The following is a 22005-nucleotide window of genomic DNA, read 5'->3' as shown; positions in this document are numbered from 1 at the left end:
TCCTCCACCAGCCTCCCTAGTCCAACATAAACTTACCCTTTGCCGGTCTGAACCCAGTGCCAGGAGGCCAGAGCATGTCCTTGCTCCAGCCTACCCAACTCTCAAGGTGGCGTGAACATGCTTTATGATATGTTTGTGACACCTGGGAGACAGCGCAAGTCTATTGAGCTGGCCTAAGTGCTGGTTAGGCTTGCGCTCTTAGGCCCTAACCAACTATCCAGCATTGGCATAGCAGTGCCAGTGGGACGTGTGCTGCATCACAGAGACCTCCTGGAAGTAAGGGAATGCTTGTTCCCTTACCACAGAGCTGCATTACCCTTATGTCGGTGCTGAAAAGTGGGTTAGGATTGGGCCCTTAGTAACCCAAGAAAACGGGGATGTTACACATCCAACATACAGGAAATGGAACAGTTCAGATCCATCGCAATGAACGTATATTGCGATCACACTTGCTGTCAACCATATGAAATATTAAATCAACAAACAAATCAACACTCCAATATTCATTGACAAGTGCTAAACTGCTTCTAGGCACTCGTGGTGAGAAGAGAGTTACAGAGGCTGTAAGGACCATTTTTGGGGGGGAAAAACTGTCATGCCTTTAAGATAAGTACCAGCAAACCTTCCTTGTTTCTGAAGTACTAAGCTTTTTCCAACTATGAACTAAAGATATAAACATCGCTAGCTCAATATTCCCAGTGTACAAAAACACTTACGTCAGAGCCTCACCCTGCCTCAAATAAGACAGGAAAGCATCTAAGTACTGTCTCATGCATATTAAAAATGCATCCTTTGCTTTAGAGAAAAAAAAGCAGTTAAATGCTAGCATTCAAGTTGCCTAGAGACAGGAAAAAGCCATAGAGAAGAAAAAGCCATATATCACTCAGCCCCAATGAAGACTTTAATAGCTATCAATACCACAGATAATAAAAGAAATAGCCAACATTACTGTTTTTTATTTTTGTGCTCTAAACGTTTAGTAATTCTTCTGCTTCTTTGTCCATTACCCATATTTAAGTCACTATCCTCTGACACCACAATTGTTTTCTGCTAAATAGGAAGAGAAATAAACTGGTTTTTCATACAATTAGCTGCAGAAGCAACGTAATATTCTCCCGTAACACCAATTCGGATTCTGCAGCGAGTCGAATAATTGTAGCTGCCACACGCAACTCAATGATATTTTTCATCATATAGCTCTCCACTAATTTGAAAAACTATATCCAGTGAATTCCAGATTTTGAGTACCAGCCACAATGAACACCAGGAAAGGGAATAGAGCCCAACTTGGAAATCTAACAGCTGTGAAGCGTGGGTAGCAGTGACAGAAGCAGAGCATAAATATCAGGGAGAGTAAACAGGTGTTGGACAACTCTACTGTGAACTCAATTGTTTTCTTTTTACTTTGGATTCAACCCTGCTCTGTTTTGGCTCCCCAGCCCACAGCCTTGCAAACCTCCTCCCTTATCTTACCAGTTCCTTCCTGTTCCCACTGTCCTACCCACAAGCTTGAGTTGCATGCGCAAATTTCCTTGGGTTTCAACACCTCAATGCTTTAAATCATTGTGTTACAATCTGGAACACCTGTAACATAGGCGGACTCCAGAGAGTTGCATGACTACCTGCTGCTGAGTCTTAGCAAGTATTATTTTCCCTTTCCTCCTCCTCCACCTCATCATTCCTCTCCCCTCATTCCCTTGGTAGAACAGGAACCAAGACCACTCTAACCGCCCAGAGCTGTGGAACCAAGTCTGCTCAAAAGCCTCCTAGTTTTTTTTCATGTCCCGATTCCTAGATCTAGACCTCACATCAAGTTGATGTGTTTCTCTCCAAACTGGAGACCACTGCGCACCGAACACTCCTTCCCCCTCCAGAACAGCTATTACCATTCCGCTGCTCTGCTGCTCCGTTCTTCAACCATGTGGGCATGGGGATGCTCTGGGCAGTCGCATTTATGGCCTGGTCATCCTGGTGTAAAGCCTGCTGGGACGTCGGGACATGGACATGAGTACCCAAAGCATCCCCATGGGTGAAAAACGAAGCAGCAGATTAGCCAACCAAGTCATCAGTTATGAAGCTCACTCAGCAACCTTGGACCAGTCACTGTCTTGCATATTGACTTACCCCATAGGATTATCCTGAAGATAAAAACAGATAAGATTGTGTACACTGCACTGAGAAGGAAGCAGGATTAAAGTGCAATAGCTTTCCCAATAACTTTCACTGCATGTATTCTTTTCCCCCCCAAATGCTGTGATGTTCACACCGGCTCAGCGAACACTCAGAAACACTGTCAAACAGAAGGACCAAGAATATTCAACAACCACAATGCTCAACCTGAGGGTCAGCAAAATTTGACTGGATTCTTTCTAGGATTTTTTTAAGAATGGCATTTTCTCAGAACGTTTAGATGCCCAACTACCAGCATCATGCAGGTTACGTCACATGTGCTGCTTTCTAGGAAACAAAACGGGGGGGGGATTTCAAAATATGGACATCACCACCAGGAAAGCTTCTGTGTGCTTTACCTCTCTGCATTCACAATCAAAAGGTTTAGAAACATGCCTGTCTACCATTCAAGGATATTGCGCCTCCCCAGTTAACAGTTCCATGGTAGTGCCATCACTGATCGAGTAACACCACCGCCTTCTACATTTCCCTTGTTGCTTTTTTAACTCTCATTTTGTACTCCTGATTTACAAAATTTAGTTAATTTAGTAGCTAAAGTGGTACCTGAGACTCCCAAAGAAAGTTATATAAAACCGTTTCAAAACATTGATGACAATTTCCATCACAGTGAACTACGGCAAATAGACTTACATTATAAGAGTACGATTCCTCTTCCTCCATAGGTTCATCCACCATTTTAATGCCATTCAGCTGCAGAAAGAAAATAGCAATAAGGTTAAAACAGAACAAGAGTAGCTATGAACAGAATCACCCTGACAGACGTTTAATGATCATCCAAGCAGCCCCTATCCAGTAGAAATCAGGAAGTTGAGGCCCTACTCTTCTATGACTTTTGATGCTTTATTCATCCATTTTATTTTTATTTTTTTTTTTGCACTGACTGGTAGCAGCTCTCCAGGATTTCAGGCAAGGGTCTTTACTGACTTGATCTGGAAGCTCTCTCATACAAAACAGTTGCTCTTCCACTGAACCATGGTCCCATCCCCTATATTCCCAGCACTCACATGATTCCTCCCCCCTATTCTCCAAGCAAGTGACCTTACTTATCTTTATGGTATTAGGGCTTTTGCACTCAAGATTATTGTGCCCTGTCAAATGCGTCCTACTCATTGATGTCTGGTTTTTTTGCATTCCACTATAACTGGGCAACAAACAAACCCCATGTTCTATATCCTCAGCCTCTTATACCAGCTGTAACCTCTAAAACGTTATAGTCTTCTGCCTGAAGGCTATATGAAAGTCAAAACAATTTTGCAGGGATACCACATGAGCCAAATTACAAAATATACAGGCATGCGTCACTTAGGGCGCAATCCTAACCCCTTATGTCAGTGCTTCCCAGCATTGGCATAGCAGTGCCAATGGGGCATGTGCTGCAACCTTCAGTTGGGTGTCACTCACGGAGGCCTCCTCAAAGCAAGGGAATGTTTGTTCCCTTACCTCAGAGCTACATTGCCCATATGTCAGTGCTGGAATGACTTTCCCCTTGACAACAGACTGCATATAGGACAGTGGTCAAAGCACAACAAAGACGCTCTTAAGGAGACAGTTAGGTCTCCCACAGCCTGCAGCAGAGTGTCTGTTTACACAACAAAATGGCTCTTAATGCAAAGGCAATCTATCTCCAGTAGCCTGTGCAGCCAGATAGTGTCTGGCAGGAAGTGTCTGTTTACACAACAAAGGCATTAGATTGGGCTGAATGTTCCCTTAATGACCTAATCGCATACCAACAGGGACCTGAGAACTATCCCCTTTGTTAAGTGGCACACACCAGTACATGCCCAGCTTGGCCTTTTTTCCCTTGCTACCAATTAATCTATATACTGTACGTGGTTATCCCATTTCTACCCAGCTCATAGGTGTACACACTTGATCCCTGTTGAATATATGCAACATTGGGCAGAAATGGCTTAAATGGTTAAGACTTAGAAACAAGACAGCCATGCCTCAACATGTAGAATGCATTAATTAAAAACTAGAAAAACCTGGTAAATAAGGATAGTTATTCATTTTGCTATTAAATTATCATACAATTCAGTATCGTCATTATCACAAGCTCTCCACCCTCCTACAGGGTGTGTACACACACATACACCCAAAACATCATGAGAAATTAGTAATGGAACAGATTTGCACAGCATACTAGTCAACATAGCTGGATACCCACTTTTAATTTGGTGTGCAACTGTAAAATTTCTGCAATCATTTGTGGTTTTGCCAATAACTCTTAAATGAGTAGAAGCGGATTTAACATATATGCAAGAACAGACAGAAAGGACATCTATTAAGAGAAATGACACTGCTCAAGTTAAATAACTGTTTTCTACGGAATTGTTATGGTATTTTACACCTCAACTATGAACACATTTTCTTGGGAAAGTTACTTCCACAGAAAATGTTCAAGTTCTACTGTATTGGAATCGCGGAAGAACTGGCAAGGAGGTAGATGTGGTGTCAGCAGTGGCCCCTTTAAGGGTAAGGCCTGGGCATCCAGCAGAGTGTGCTGCACAGCTGCAGCCACTGGAAGGCAATAGGGCCCTCAGGGATATAAGGAGCACCTGAGGCAGGAAGGGTTGGGGTTTTTTGAAGGAGTGCAGGTTGGAGAGGAGACTGACTGACTTGGTTTATGGAATCTGACTGTGACTGGACTTTGGCTTTGGACTTTGACTGGGATACCCTGACGGATTTGACTGACCTACCTGGAACCTGACCTTGGACAACTTTCGTTGTCAGAGTTCTGAACAAGATGTGGCAACTCTGATTGATTGGACTGGTTTACTGGGCATCTGTGGACTGGAACTGAACTCTGACTTTTGCTTACTGCACTGGTGAGTTGCACAAGGGGGACTGATCAGCCTTAAGCAGGCACAAGGCCCAGTGGATTGGGATTTGGCAGAACATCTACCTAGCACATTCTGAACTTGGGCTCAGCATCCGTGGTTGTCATGATGTATAGCCAACTGGAGATGTCAGATCTTCATTCTCCTTCCAGAGTTGTCTCCTTTGTGCCTCTTTTAGGTCATGTTTCCTTCAGAACACTGACCGTATTTCTCATGTCTTTTAAGGCACTATCCGCTCAGGTGACTGTGCCTTGGTTCGTGCACCAGCTGCAACCACTCCTTGATAGGTCTGATGAGCCACTGTTATCCATGCTCTGGTCATCTCCAGATCCAAGTTCTGCATCACAGTCTTTGTGGGGATGCCCAAGAAGAGCAACTGGAAACTTCAGTTTGTACAAAATGCCAGCATCCAGCTGTTAGCTGTGACTTCATTTGTAACATACTACCCAAGTGTTTAGACCTCTCTTGACTAAATCTTTGTTTCTGAGCCCAATTCTGGTCCTTGCCTTTAAAGCCCTAAACAGTTTGAGATCCTGAGAAACTGAAGGACTGGATTTGTCTGTCTGTGTCTCCCTGTGTAGACCTCTTGAATCCAAAGCCTCAGGATGACTTTGCCCTGGTAGGGGAAGCAGACTTAGAAGCAAAATAGAGCACTGTTTTCTCAATGTGCATTCGGGGGGGGGGGAGCTGTTTTTTCTCCACTTTATACTCCTTTCAGCAGCAAGACAAGACTTGGGCCTTGAAAAGTAATGCTGAAGCTCATTCTGTTTTGGTTACGTATTTTTTGTATTCCATAATAGCATCGGTTATGCTATTTTAATGTTTTATTGTCGGGATTAAACAAAATTTTGAAGACAATGGTATGTTTCTATTTCTTTGTTTTGTTTGTTCAGTGAATCTTGCTTCAAAATACGGGTGCTTTAAATTGTGACTTAGCCTTCAATAACTTTTCAATTTGTATCCCGCTCTTTCACATCAACACAAAGCAACTTGGTGGAGAATGGAAACACACACAAAGTGGAAATGATTTGCAGAAGAAATCATTTAGAACAGGACTGTAAAATATTTCTAAAATTTTCCAATACCAAAGAAGGATAATTAGTAAGGAAAACAGGGCTTCTCCAAGAGATATAAAATAAATCATGCTATGAGGTTAAAAGGAGTCATTATTCATAATTTTATATATGAACATACAGCATTGCAAAATTCAGGCAGTTTGAAGGCATAAAATAGGGATACAAAGTTCCACCCATATGGACTCTATGGAGAGTCCTGGCAACAGGATGGCAAAGCTCAGATTCTAGTTGGGTCAGGTAGAAAGCCACAATGCTTAACCTCAGGAAGTCAGCCTCATGGTTATCTCCTTAACACAAGGAAGCGGATTCAAACTCAGTGTTTGGCAATTCAGTACAAACATAGGCTTTAACTCTATTATTAATTTATTAAACTCTAATTTTCTTTTAAACGAGGTTATTGGAAAAAAATGACATTTACTGTAATTGACTTTTTAAAATAAAAAATCCAACTGCTATTATTAAAACCATTAATTTTTTATCTAGTCATTTACTGTTTCTTTTCTTTGAAAAGTAGACCAGCACACCATATCATGAATTAAAGTCCTCTCCAAAAACAGCTTCTCACATGGGATGGGGGTTGGGGCTGCTTTGAGAAACAGAAGCCCAAAACTTTCCAGGGTAAAGCAGAATCAATTGTGTGATTCTTTGTATCCTGGCCATGCAATGCTATACTATTCTGAAATACAGAATCTGTAAGTAAGCTGTAAAATCTGTGTACTATACTGTAAATTTATGCAGCAATCCAGGTTCAGGTTTAAGCCTACAATTCACAACACAAAATGTTTACTACTAATTGTGACTGGCCAGGTAATAATCACACAAAAGTCAATGATATGCAGCAAAACACTTCTTGGACCAAGTTTTCCAGAACAAAAAAAATCTACTCCTATATTTTTTTTCCCAGGGGAAAAACTTGAATGTCTAAAGTAATAACGAATTTCATGAAACAATGTAGCATAATGGATGGATACCAATACAATATCCAGACAAGTGAGGCAATTTAGAAGGGAAAGAGCATGTGAGACAGAGTTCTGTTGCCTTATGAAAGTATGGGATGGGGAAAATAAAATCAAAATACTGTATATACAACAATCCAAACCAAGTTAAGAACACACCCAGTTTGTCTTGAATTATCTTGCATAGCCCAAAGCTAAAAATACTATATCGTACCTTAAACTGTAAGTGAATGCAAAACCGAACTTTAAGAGTTAAATCGCCATTTAGCTCTTGAGTTAAACCATCATCATCAGCATACCATTAGAACTGATTATTTATTATAACCTGCTTGAATTATATCAAGGAAACCACCAGTTAAGGTCACCTATAATTATCATCATGCAATCATATACTGCAACGTACACTTCTGAGCCCATGTTCAAATTAAATCAATTGTCATAATCTCTCACTGGTTCCAGTGGTGCTCACTCTACCACACAGAAAAATAAGCGCCACTCTCCACGCCTTATAAATTTGTGTATATTCTGTCTCAGACTATAAGTATGCTGTTAACCGTGCCATCTTAATTACATTCCAACATTTGAGGAGCTACTCCATACTAGATGGATGGGAATTGTGCTTCCAAAATTTTGCAAAAACTAATGAGCAACTTTAAGCATACATAGGATGGGCTTTCACAAGTGCACCAAAACAATCATACTTTGGAGCCTTTTGATAACTGACTATTGAAAATCACATTTTCTCCCAGTAATTTTCTGCTTTATTGCAACTGCAGGAAAGCAAGAACTGATGGTTCTAAACCATCTTCTAAAATCTATCCAAGCAAATCTGTAGACCATTTTATTCTATATACTCTCTGAATACGCTTTTCCTGCTTTCCCAGGGGTCACACTCTATCCATATGAGGACACCAGTATCCATCACAAAGATTTCCAGGTCTGTGATGTTAGCAAAAGTACTCCAGTTCCCTCTGTTTACTGGCCATCTCCCATTCCACCCTGCCTTTTGAAAAGGCAGAAGCTGGTAACAGGGCATAAAAAGGAAACCAGGAAGAGCAGCAGGAACTAGAGCTGGAGGGCACTACAGCCCACCAGTCTACTTCTCTCCTTGGGTTTCCTTCTTCCTTCCTGTACAGGTGGTGCCTTTCCAAAAGGTACAATGCACAGAAAGCAGAAGGAGGTGGGCAAAGGGCTAGTGGTTGCACCCATTATCCAAAGGAAGAGGATAATGAGTCAGCTCTGAAGGGACACAAGACAGAGTTGCCCATCCATCCATCACAAAGTACAAAACACGTCTGGGTGGGAGGTAGGGGGAAAATAACAGAAAGAGAAGGGGGACTGAGAAAACAACAAAAGAAGAAAGGTCAAGGGGGAGGGAAAAACCAGAGGAGAGAGAAGAGTGAGAAAAAAACACACAGAGAAAGAGAAAGAAGGGGAAAGGGGTAAGTTGGAGGGGAAAGGGAAGAAATAGAGAAAGCAGAAGGAAGGAAAGCTGTGCATGGAAATGGAGAAAAGACAGAGGACAGGAATAGCCAAGTTTGGGAAAACCTTAAACATAAATTAAATTAACATGAATATAAAGCTGCCTACTAGCAAGTCAGACCACTGGTCTATCTACTCCTATATTACCTAGATCCAGGATTCCTAAAGCTGGAAGTTTGCCTACCCCTGATCTAATCCAACAGGCGGTGGCTTCCCAGCATCTCAGGCAGAGGACTCCAACCCAATATCCTTTAACTGAACATATCAGGGATGCTCTTCTGCTGAGCTGAAGCCCCTCCCCATATGTTCCATGGGAATGTTATACCTAAATATACTATATATTACCCTCTTCCTGTTCAGAACTGCTACAGCCATTCATTTCAAGGGATGGTCTTCATGTATAATTTGTGATTTGAGACAGATGAAGTTCTACACAGATACAAGTTCTGTTTGATATTCAAAAGACAGGATTTCATTGTTTGTAAGCTTTATGACATCGGTTTGAGCGATATACTTTTAACCTTTTTAAATCCTTATTTCTAATAAAGAAGCTGGATTGTCAGCTGTATGTTTTCTAACCTACAAATTCTAACCTACGAATTTTCTAACCTACGAATACAACATTAATTTGTATTAACTAGATAAAAAAAACAAGTCTGAAATTGTAGGCTTTTGTATAACATATTTAAGCAATTCTGATGAGTAGCGTTAGGTGCAGGAGCAGCTGTGCGGGCCAGCAATCTCCCTCCTGCCTGCCCCCCAAGTGGGAGGAGATAAGAAGGTTCTGCTTCTGGTTAGTGGTAAACCACTGCAACTAAACACAGAAAAGCATGGCTCACATCAATTAGAAGCGGAAACTTCTAATCCCTTCACTTCATGCATGAAGAAAGGTGCGTGCAAACCAAAGTAACGGTTTGCCGTTAGCACTGGAAGTCAGCAGAGCAAGTATTCTGCTAAAAAAAAGTCCTTCTAATGGTATTGTGCTAGTGTATTAAACCCAGCCATGCATTTATTTTAAAACTGCTCAGAAAAGAATTGACATTGCCAGGAAAACCTGTTTTGTTTTTTTTTTCCAAATTTGGTTGGCGCTCTAGTTGCACACTTTCCTGGAGAAGGACTACCTCGCTATAGTTAGCTATGCTTTGGTCACATCTAACTAAGGGTCCAATCCTATCCAATTTTCCAGTACCGGTGCAGCATCAATACAGCCACAAGGTAAGGGAACAAAAGTTTCCATACCTTAAGGAGACCTCTGTGACTGCTACCCCACCACAAGATGCAGTGCATGCCCCATTGGCACAGCTGTACTGGCACTGGAAAATTGGCTAGGATTAGGCTCTAAGCCTACTGTTGTCCTTAAAGTATCCAGAAACTATGGTCAGTCCAAACTACAGTGGCAAGATTATCAACAAGGATTTGTCCTAATGAACACATCATATCAATATCAAAAGAATTACACTGGTTTCCTGTATATTCTGGGCTCAATTCAACATGCTGACCTTGATCAATAATCTTGGTTGCCTTGGGCAACCAATTGGAAATATGGGGTATATATTAAGTTGTGAAGAATTCAGACAAACCACCATTTTATCCACTAAAATGATTGAGAACTCATCATGTAGTAAACCCAGTCAAGCTGGGTTGCCCAAAACAGCTACTGAGGTACAGTGCATGGCCATTCTCACTGTCACCCACGGTTTCAGCAGCCTTGATGATCACATGCTAGTTGTAGAACCCACTTAGCCCTTTTAGAGTCCAATCTTATCCAACCTTCCAGTGCTGATGCAGCCGCAATGCAGGCCCAAGCTAAGGGAACAAACGTTCCCTTAACATTGAAGAGGCCTCCATGACTGCATCCCCACCATAGGATGCTGAGCATACCCTGTTGGCATAATTGATTAGCACTGAAAAGTTGGATAGGATTGGGGCCTGAGAAAGAATAGTTCCATTAAATTCCCACCAAACTATAAACATTTAAAAAAAACCTTACTGGAGAGGAAAAGACTCAAAATGATCAAAACATCCGGTGATCCTCGAATAGGGAATGCTCATAGTGGCCATAACACTATAATGTATTTCCCAGGCTGGAAAAGCAGCACCAGTCTTTCAGGGGTGCTTCTCCTAGCTTTAAAAAGCCAAGTCAAGCAACAGAGCTAACTGCAGGGAAAGCAGGCAAGTTGAATTTCCTTCATTCTCTTGGAAAGGGACAATATATATCTCAAATGTACGGACTGGGTGTTTGATTTTTCAGGTCCCCAGTGTGACCTACTTAACAAAAATTTCTATTGAGGGTCAATCCAGCGCTTCTCTTCCCTTCTACTTTAAAATAATAATAATAACAACAGTATTTATATACCGCTTTTCAACTAAAAGTTCACAAAGCAGTTTACGGAGAAAAATCAAATAACTAAATGGCTCCCTGTCCCAAAAGCGCTCACAATCTAAAAAGATGCAAAAAGAATACCAGCAGACAGCCACTAAAACAGACACTGCTGGGGTCAGGTGGGCCAGTTACTCTCCCTCTACTAAAGATATATATATATTTTTAATATTAGGCAATTCACACAATGTCTTTTTTTCTCCTTCTACATAAGAGGGGATAAAGCTTACTTAGGGCGCAATCCTAACCCCTTATGTCAGTGCTTTCCAGCACTGGCATAGTGGTACCAATGGGACGTGTGCTGCATCCTGCAGTTGGGTGTCACTCACAGAGGCCTCCTCAAAGTAAGGGAATGTTTGTTCCCTTACCTCAGAGCTGCATTGCCCTTATGTCAGTGCTGGAAAGCACTGACACAAAGGGTTACGACTGCGCCCTTAGGTTTTTTAATACCTCCAACTATATTAAAACATTGTATTACAAAGCATTTTTAAAAAATTTCTTTTGCTATATAAACCACTTTGTGAAAAAGCTAATATAAATATTCATCCCCATCATTTGCAGCATACAGAAGGTTGGTTCCTTCAAGAAAGACAGTTTCAGGGAAGAATAACACACCACACACACGGCTTACTGATTGGAAGCACTGAGTTGTGACTTGATTGCAAGAAGGACTGCCTCCAATCAAATATGACCTTTCATAGCTCAGATTTCAATAGTGTTGGTTTACACATTCAACTGCAAGTCATCAAGTAATGTACATGCACTTGTCAACCATCAGCCAGGTAGTGTTGACGACACCTGCACAGTATATTTATTGTTACTCCTTGAAACTAGGAGACAATATTACTTATTAATACAGTCAATCCTTACCTCCCACAGATGCACTTATCCACAGGAAGCAAGGGTGCCACTTACCCTGCACTATCTGCTGACCGTTCACTTCACCCACTGACATTCTAAAGCTCTCGGCAGCCTCCTGACGCTGTTCATGGTGGCCATTTTCATCCCTGTCTGTGGTCTTTGATGCAACCACAGGCATGTAGGGGCTCTGGGGCCATTTAAGAGCTCTCTGCAGCCACTCTGAAGCTATCCACAGTGACCATTCTCTTGCTATCCATGCCATTCTAAAGGTATTAGCTGCTGGCATTTCTCACCAGGTTAGCTGCCCCTCCCCCTAACCCTATTAATTCCATAGGAGCAGTGATTCCCTATCCACAGATTTGGTATCTGGAACTTAACCCCCATGGATACTGTACTGTACTTTGCATTTTTACAGTCCTTTCCAAACTTATAAAAGTGCTTCATATGCGTTGTCTTGATGGAACCCTTACAACAACTCTGTAAGGTAAGCAAGTATTACTGTTTCCAATTTGTAGCCAAGTCTGAGATAGAATGGTTTGTCTAAGGCAGGGGTGCTCAAACCCAGGCCCTGGGGCCACTTGCGGCACTCGAGGCCTCTCAATGCGGCCCTCAGGGAGCCCCCAGTCTCCAATGAGCCTCTGGCCCTCCAGAGATTTGTTGGAGCCCACACTGGCCCAACGCAACTGCTCTCAGCTTGAGGGAGACTGTTTGACCTCTCGCGTGAGCTGTGGGATGAGGACTCCCTCCACTGCTTGTTGTTTCACGTCTGTGATGCAGTAGCTGCAGCAAAGGAAAGGCCAGCCTTGCTTTGTGCAAAGCCTTTTATAGGCCTTGAGCTATTGTAAGACCTTCATTCATTCATACAAGTTCATCTTTAATATATTCATTTATGTAAACTTATGCAAATTTATTCAAATTTTAAATTTTAAATTAATTCTTTTTTCCCCCGGCCCCTGACACAGTGTCTACGAGACAATGTGGCCCTACTGCCAAAAACTTTGGACACCCCTGGTCTAAGGCCACCTAAGGATTTCATGAGGCAAGATTCAAACCGGGGATCTCTGAATTCACAGTTCAGGGCCCAATCCTATCCAATTTTCCAGTGCCAATGCAGTTGTGCCAAGGGGGCATGCACTGAATCCTGTAGTGGGGAGGCAGTCACAAAGGCCTCCTTAAGGTATGGGAATACGTGTTCCCTTACCTCGGGGTTGCACTGTGGCTGCACCAGTGCAGGAAAGTTGGATAGGATTGGGCCTTCACAGCCCAATCCTACGCATGTCTACTCAGAAGTAAGTCCCATTAGTGTCAATGGGGCTTACTCCCAGGAAAGTGTGGATAGGATTGGGCTGTCAGTCTCTTAGCTACCACAGCATACTAGCTCTCAAGAATATTTTTTTTCTATTTAGAAATATTCCCCCATCCAACCACAAGTCTTTGATTCCAACACCGAATGGTATCATTGCAAAGAAAACAGATCGTCTTTCAAACTATAGCACATAGGTAAACCTCCAAAAATGTAGTAATTACTGCTAGCAACAGATATATAGATACTGTCAAATATATGATGATAGAAAGGCTGAATTCCTGACAGCCCACTTGTGTGCACACAGTACTCTTTGGGAAGCACAACTCCATTCATAAAGTGGGTTCTATATTTAGTGAGTTAAACTAGTTAAATGAAAACAAGTTTCACAGAATCAACCTAGATAAAGACAAATTTTGAAAGGAACTTAAATTACCGATTTCAGCCAGATAATGAATGTAGCAACCGAGTTGATCAGCTAAGGATTCATTCTTCTTTCTCACCAACTCAACAATGAAAACACACAAAAGAAGCATTGACCTAGCCAAAGCAATGCTCAATTCATATTCATGGCAATATTTGCTGTCTCCAAATTCAACAGCATTGTCCTAAGTAAACATCCCTTTTGTTATGGCTGAATAATTTTATTTCAGGCCACTGTGTTATTTTGGCATTTGACTTCCTTGTGAACTTCAAAAGAATGAACAAGCAGTTTCCCATGTGCAAATCTTAGTTCTGGAAGACACTGAGTAAAAGTCTGAGCATAATCTATAAAACTAAGAAATGCTAACAAATCTAAACACGCAAAAATTGCTGCTTGTTAAAAACACCAATTCTAAATTTAAAGAGCATGCAACATATATTTAGCCATTTATTTCTTTGATTTTGTCTCCAAGTTGCTTTGTGAACTTTTTTGAAAACCAATATATTAATAAAATAATAATAATGCCTTCAGAATACTAAAAGGCTGAACGGTTCTAGTAAGTCACTTGTAGAGCTCCATTATTGATCTGACAACACTTGAGAAGGGACACTGACTGTTCTCTACTAGTGCCAGCGCACAGCCACTGCACCAGCACTAGACATAGCAAATGTGCCATAAAGCATGCAAGCAGTGCCAGTGGGAAGGCCTGTGCCCATGTTGTATCCTGACCCGCAGCCACTGGCAGAGGCAAATGGTTGGCAACCTTCAGTCTCGAAAGACTATGGTAGAAGCCTACAGCACCTGGTATTCCCAGGCGGTCTCCCATCCAAGTACTAACCAGGCCTGACCCTGCTTAGCTCCTGAGATCAGAAGAGATCAGGCATGTGCAAGTGCTGTGCCATGTGGGGGCAGGGTGGAACGGAGGTGGTGAGGCAGGGAGGGCACAGGCCTGGCAGAGTGGCAGAATCAGTAGAGGAGGCCTCTACCATATCCTGTCCTCCCTCCCAGTCTTGGAAGCCCTACATGGGACTTCTCGGGCTTGCACCACCGAAATAGGTGGAGCAGGTCTGAATAGCCCCATTGAGCAGATTCCCAGGTGGCGGCTGTGGCTAGGGGGGCCTTCGCTCAGCTTCGGCTGGTGCGCCAGCTGCGGCCGTACTTGGATCGTGCAGACCTGGCCACGGTGATCCATGCCACGGTGACATCGAGGTTAGATTATTGTAACGTGCTCTATGTGGGGCTGCCCCTGAAGACGGTTCAGAAACTGCAACTAGTGCAGAATGCGGCAGCCCGTGTGGTCTCTGGAGCTAGACGGTTTAACTCTGTCAGTCCGCTTCTCCGGGGGCTACATTGGCTGCCCATTTGTTTCCGGGCCTAATTCAAGGTGCTGGTTTTGACCTTTAAAGCCCTATACTGCTCTGGGCCAGGATATCTTAGAGACCGCCTACTCCCGTACAATCCGGCTCGCCCTCTCAGGTCATCAGAGAAGGCCTTTTTACAAGTGCTGCCACCCAAGGAGGTCCGGGGGGCGGCTGCAAGAAATAGGGCCTTCTCGGTAGTGGCACCAACATTATGGAACTCCCTTCCCCTTGACTTGAGAATGGCTCCCTCTCTGGAGAGTTTCCGGCGAGGCCTGAAGACACTGCTGTTTACTCAAGCCTTCTGATTCTTTGGTTTTTTTAACATTTTTTTACACATTTTGTAGTTTTTACAGGCCTGACTCCTCGGTGACTTGCTCTTTTGTACTCTTTTTATTCTGTCTTAATCTGACAATTCTTAATTCTTAATCTGACTACTGTTTTTTAAGGTCTCTGTTAATGTGTTTTTAATATTTTTATCTGCAATTTGTCTGAATTTATGTTTTTAAATGTGTTTTTTTACATGTTGTTAGCCGCCCTGGGTCCCTTTTAGGGAGAAGGGCGGGATATAAAAGAAGTTTTATTATTATTATTTATTATTATTATTATTGGGGCTCAACATGGGGTAAAAGAGGAAAAATATCCCCTTACCCCAAGTAGATCTACAGCCTGCTCCTAAACAATGCTGGATACAGCATAAGCCACTTGGCCCAGCTGTGCCAAAGCAGGTTAGGATTGGGCTGTAAAATCCTTAAGCTTTAAAGTAACTTCAGTAGTTCCACAGCTTTACCATAGAAAACTACAGTATGTCATTTCTATATTATACATTAGTTGTATGGCAAAACAAAGGAATAAGTTAACTGGCTCAGTTTACAATGAAGACTTCTAAACAAACCTTAAATTTCAAAGCATTCCCAGCACTGACTGTCAACAGAACCCAGACAACAATTTCATATCACATCAATAGCATGTGCGCAAAACTAACACACAAAACTGATTTCACATGCAAATCTCTGACTGTTATCTTTCAAAAACTACTATTTCCTAGCATTTCACATGAAACTCCAGAACTCATATATTGGTGAATCCAGGTAAACGATCTATTATAACTGAATTGTTTGCATTTATTACCTTAACTCAGCCATTTTCAACCACTGTGCCATGACACACTGGTATGCCACGAATAGCGTTGCAGGTATGGGGAGTTTGGGGGAGAGTAGGGCCATTGAGGGATGTGAGCCCCACCCAACAGCATGGTGTGCCTTGTCATTTGTCAAAAAACTGATGGTGTGTCTTGACAATTTTAGTACCTTGTCAATATGCCATGAGACAAAAAAGGTCGAAAATCACTGCCTTAATACCTTTCTAAGACCAATTGTGTAAGCAGGTAGGAGGCTGAAGTCAGGTACAAGAAGCATGGAGGAAAGAGATCCTGTATAAGTATTCACATAATCGTGCTAAGAGGTTTCTGATCAAGAAAAGAGTTTAAATACCATAGTTCTCCAAACAGAAGCCAGACCTCACCAGGGATCCACAATTAGTAGGGAAGGATCAGGAGGAGGGCACAGAGAGGCTGCACGGCTCATCCTTCCTACTGCAACATCTTCTGACACTTCCACAATTTGAACTTTCAGTGTAGATAAAGCAGGCTACCCAGAAAACCAATAGGAAGCAGTACAACCTTAACCCCCCAAAGGTTCCCTTAGCAAAGTTTTGTGCCTTGACTTGAGAGCAAGGGAACCGGCAGGTAGCCCAGACAGCCCAGTTGACCTTCTGCCCATTTGTTCCCAGTGCAGCTTTAAGAGGATGATAACTATCACCAGAACTGTGCCACACATTAGGTGAAGTAACCCTGCAATACTTGAACAAAAGCTAATAACCTGCCATATTTCTCAGGGGTTCTTAAAACCCTTAAAAAAGGTTAAAATTAAGAATGTAATTCTAATCCATAACAATGCTGTGTTATATTTTAAACAATTCTGAGCGTAAACACCAATTTTCAGCACACTAGAGGCAACAGAATTTTTATTTAGATAACCAATAATGCAATTTTATTACAGTATTTTCCTAAATTACCAAGGCATCGAGACCACGATTAAGCATTCAATCACTGAAATATTTCAGCGCATACAGCTATAATGGAAAAATGCAAAGTAATTACAGTGCTCAGGAACAGCACTCTATGAACACACACAAACAGAGAAGCATAGAACCATCAAGGTCACAATCCTGCAACAGTCAGACTGCTTAAATCCCACTGACAATCTTTTGTACGCTTACTTGAGAGTTAAGACCATCAAACCATATAGGACTAGCTCACAGTATGTTCACTTGGAAGTAGCATGCAGAGAATCGGACTTTGTTTAAGACCCTACCCCCAAAAAGTACTGTATTAAACTTTCAACGTATTTCCTAACATGCTGACAACATTAAAAACCCCAATTCTCTTTAACCTGTAATAGAAGCAGACCATTAAAAAGACCATCTTTAAACACTCGCACACACAAACCTTGTAGTACAGCCAGAAGCAAGTCAGACCAGTTTTCTGAAACTGTATCTAGATAAGATCATTCATTAGCATAGCATGTAAATTAGGGTTTAAGGCATATATGCAATACTTCAGGCTCTCATTTGCCAATTCCAGAAACCTGGGGTCTAGCTCAAAGTCTGAACTCGTTTATATTATTACAGCATAAATACTTGAATATCATGTAGCACTCTGTACTAGAATATGATTATTTGCACAGTATGGTTTTTTAGAACACATAGTATGAACTCAATTTCCAGCAATAGTCATTTTAGGATTAGGGAGGTGCCAAGATAAATGGCCAATATTTAAAGAAATTTTTGCTGAGGTTGTTACTTATTTTTGCTGTGAAACTGCAATCAAATATTTTTGATTTTAGTTTTTATAAACGAGGCATGGCCTTGTTGGAACTGTCACTAATTGATGCGTCTAGCGTGTTTGTTTAACGAAATCTCTGATGAGGCCTAGGGCAGGGAAAAGAGTCAGCAGTCAGGCTGCAAGAATTAAGCCACTAAAACAGAACAAAAGCCACACTAACAAAAGCTGTAACAGGCTAGAAATGAACACAGAGGATCCTGATGCCGTGGCATTTTCCAATATCCTGACAACAGTACCGTACGCTCCAGATGAATGCGCAAACATGCCATCTCCATTCACCTGAGCAACAACTTGTAAGGTGTAACCTTGCACAGGTTGTTTTCCATAATAAATGAGCCCTTGAGAAGGCAAGAGGTTTGCTCTTTTCTCCTTGGCCTAGAAACAGTAACCACATAGTGTAGGTTCTCAGATCCTCCAAGGACAAGTGAGAGCCAAAGTGCAGGTAACTTAACAGAGATATAGAACTGAAAAGAGCATAAGAACATAACAGCCCCGCTGGATCAGGCCATAGGACTATCCAGTCCAGCTTCCTGTATCTCACAGCGGCCCACCAAATGCCCCAGGGAGCACACCAGATAACAAGAGACCAGCATCCGGGTGACCTCCCTTGCATCTGGCCAGAGTTTATACACTGAAGGTACATGATGCAGTGACCTTACTAAAGCTAAGGTCCCCCTTGTACATCACTTTTAGGTTTGCTGAAGAAACGCAGGTTATAAGTATAATAAATAAATGGGGTGAGGTGGTTGGTAGTAACAAACCAGGAAACAACAGGCCAACAAATAAACAAACCCCCCCCACCCACATATTTTGTAGCTGATGCCTCAAAGTAGTACTGCAGAAGGGAACATCAGTAGTATCATCCTTCTAAGGGCCCAATCCTATTCAACTTTCCAGCACTGGTGCAGCCGCAATGCAGCCCCAAGGTAAGGGAATAAATGTTCCTTTACCTTGAGGAGGCCTCCTCACCAAAGGATGCAGCACATGCCCCATTTCCACAGCTGCACTGGAAAATTGGATACGATTGCACCCTAAAGTCTACTTCTAAATCAGGTAGTTGACAGATTCCACCACACCCCTTATTTTTGAAAAGGGAATGCTTGCATCACCCTGGCAGGACTGATACTGAAAATATGGCTGGAATTTCCAGGTCATTAGGGCTAGTAGAGGAGACAGCTCAAGGACAAAGACAAAAGGGACACCTGCACTCTGGGGGCCTGTTCAAACAAGAAGTCTGAAATAGCTAGGAAGGGGGAAGAGAAGGGGGGAACGCCATAATTCTATTGCATCTTTCTCCACCACAAAAATGTTTCATCTTAGTGCGCGTGCACACAGTGAAATAACGAGTAGTTCTTTATGCTCCTCTTTGCGGTGCTTTAACACTGAACTACAGGGTACTTTATTTCAAAGGTAGGTGTGAATGCATGTGCTATTAGGGTTCCTGCTGCAGCCAGTGACAATGACAGGGAAGTGTCTTCTTGTTAGCAAGGGCATAGAAATGGGAAGGCCTCCATCCCAAGGATGGGAATGCAAGGTGGTCCCAGCACTTTGTTGCATGTGTCCTCTACCCTGGTAGTGGTTCTTGCATCAGTCCTTGTAGTTGGGAATCACCTGGCAGGGGAATAAGGGGCAGAGGAATCACTAGGCCAGTGGGTCTCACACAATTAGCACCAGGACCTACTTTTTAGAATGAGAATCTGTCAGGACCCACTGGAAGTGATGTCAGGACCAGAAGTGACATCATCAAGCAGGAAAATTTTTTTAACAATCCTAGGCTGAAATCCTATCCACACTTACCCAGGAGTAAGCCCCATTGTAAACCTATCATTGTTAAAAACATATGCCTGTGAAAAGTACGGATCTCCCCAAATGCAGTCACATGCCATGGTAGCATCAAGTATTTTAAAAATAAAACATTGAAATGAATGGGGACCCACCTGAAATTGGTTTGTGACCCACCCAGTGGATTCCAAACCCAGTTGGAGAAATACTGCACTAAGCATAGGCTGAAGGTGACAAGAGGACTAGACATAATCAAGAGCTGGGCTAAAACTGTCAAGGGAAGGGAAGGAGACAAACCACAATTGTGTGAGAAAAATCTATCTGGTCTGACACCACAAACCTATGCATGTCTACTCAGAAGTATGTCCCACTGTGTTCAGTGGGGCTTACTCCCAGGGAAGTGTGTTTAGGATTGCAGCCTAAGGGTTCAATCCTATACAGCTTTCCAGCTCCAGGGTAGCCACAATGCAGCCCAGTGGTAAGGGAACACATGTTCCCATACCTTATGAAGGTCTCAGTGAGTGACCCTCCACCACAGGATGCAGTGCACACCCCACTGGCATTACTGTACCAGCATAGAAAACTGGAAAGGATGGGACCCCAAGGGAGGTGGAAGAACTATCATGACTAGAGAGAGCATTGAAAGCATTGTCAGGGTATGCTCTGTGTGCATGAAATAGGAAGCTCCTTTATACCAAGCCATTGGCTGAGTATGTACCTGTCTTCACTGACTTGCAGTGACTTTCCAGGTTATCAGGTAGTTTTCTCTGTCCTTCTTGGAGTTGCCAGGGATGGCATCTGCGCTACATCCCCCCCCAAAAAGCGAGACCCTTGCAAGCAAGTGTTAATTAGAACAACTAAAAAGCTTCCTCATAATAGCTCATGAAGAGGTTGGGATGTGGAGAAAAAGATGCTAAGTAGGGGGGGATACAGCAAGATCAACAGTTCTGGGGGGGATATGGGGATTGGGAACAAGTAGGGGAAATGGGGTCAGGGTTATGGGGGTGCCATGCAAGTCCTGGCACACACCGCAATTACTCTGACCTCATTTCCCCTATCTACGGTCAGGGGTGGCATCAAGTTTGGGCTGCAGCCAAGACTCCATCTGGCCTCCAGGACCACCCCCTGAATCCCAATGCACCCAAAAGCACCTAATGCACCCCTGAAAGGTGCCATGAGTGTGGGGGGCAGGGAAGGGGAGTGCAGCAGCGAAGGGGGGAGAATAAAAAAGATGAACAGGCAGACTAAGTTCAGGGCTGAGAAGAGCAAGTGCCATGGGTGGAAAGGGGGTGTGGAGGAGGAGAGGATGATGGGGGGAGGAAGGGGGGAGGATGAGGGGACCAGCAGGGGAATGGCTGAGTGGGGGGGGTTGGCTAAGGGGACCAACTGAGGGGGGTCGGCTGAGAGGAGCAGCTTAGGGGCACCAGGGTCAGCTGAGGGGGGGTTGGCTAAGGGGACCAGCTGGGGGGGACCAGCTGAGGGGACCAACGGAGGGGGTCGGCTGAGAGGAGCAGCTGGGGGAGGGTCAGCTGGGGGGTTGGCTGAGCGGACCAGGAGGGGACCAACTGAGGGGGGGCGGCTGAGAGGAGCAGCTGGGGGGCCAGCGGGGGGGTCGGCTGAGTGGGCGGGGCGGCCGGGGGACGGGGAGAGCCCGGCGCGCGAGGGGGCGGCGGGGGGGCGGCCGCAGGTCTGCGCGAGGCCGCCTCCCCCGCTGGGGCCCGGCCGGCGGCTGGCTCACCTCTGCGCCGGCGGGCGAGACGTCCATGAGGCCGGCGGGCTGCGCGCGGGGCTCCGGCGGCGGCTGGTCGGCGCCCTCCGGCGGCGCGAAGGGCACCATGTCGGCGGCTGCGGGCGCCGGCCCTGCCCGGGCGCGCGCCGCTCATGCTCCCCCCGCGGGGACCGGACGGGACGGGGAGCGCGGCGTCCCTCCGTCAGCCCTCCGCGCCGCCGCCGCCGCTGCGCCCCGGCAGGCAGGCAGGCAGCAGGCGGGCGGGCGGGCGGGGGGCGGCCCTTCCCTGCCCCCGCCCACCGCCGGGAGGGGGCGGTGACGTCACTCGCCAGGAGAATCCCCCGCGGGAGGGGGAGGGGGCGTGACGCCAGCGTCTGCGTGGGCTGCGAGGGGTGACGTCGGCGGCCATGACGTCAGTGCACGCCCCGCCCCCGCCCCTGCCCCTCCCCCTTCCTCTTCCTCCCCTCGCTGTTACATAAAGCATCTTATTGGGAGAACTGAATTAAGGCCTCCCTGGACTGGCTCTGCGGGAGCAGCGGGGAAGCAGCCACACAGGTCGTTCCATAGGACAACATACATGACACCTTACATGCATACCCATGACATGGCGTGACATCGTACATACATCCATACCTACAGGTCATTTGACCTGGCAACACGCATGATATAAAATGACATCACACATACATACATGAGAGCACAGAGGTCATTTGACATGA

General features: G+C 44.2%; 1 protein-coding gene across 1 annotated transcript in view; it reads right to left on the bottom strand.

The window, feature by feature from the left end:
- Positions 1 to 21369, bottom strand: part of RPS6KA6 (ribosomal protein S6 kinase A6) — a 57679-nt gene extending 36310 nt beyond the window's left edge. The window contains exons 1-2 of the mRNA XM_066639901.1: positions 21296 to 21369; positions 2821 to 2880 (exon numbers count right to left, since the gene is read on the bottom strand). Coding sequence (XP_066495998.1) covers positions 2821 to 2880; positions 21296 to 21322 — 87 coding nt within the window. The 5' untranslated portion in view covers positions 21323 to 21369. The remainder of the gene's footprint in view (positions 1 to 2820; positions 2881 to 21295) is intronic.
- Between the last annotated feature and the right edge of the window lie 636 nt (positions 21370 to 22005).

This window comes from Tiliqua scincoides, chromosome 12, assembly GCF_035046505.1.
Source record: "Tiliqua scincoides isolate rTilSci1 chromosome 12, rTilSci1.hap2, whole genome shotgun sequence".
In the NCBI taxonomy this organism is placed as follows: Eukaryota; Metazoa; Chordata; class Lepidosauria; order Squamata; family Scincidae; genus Tiliqua; species Tiliqua scincoides.
This window is presented reverse-complemented; position numbering and strand designations above follow the sequence as displayed.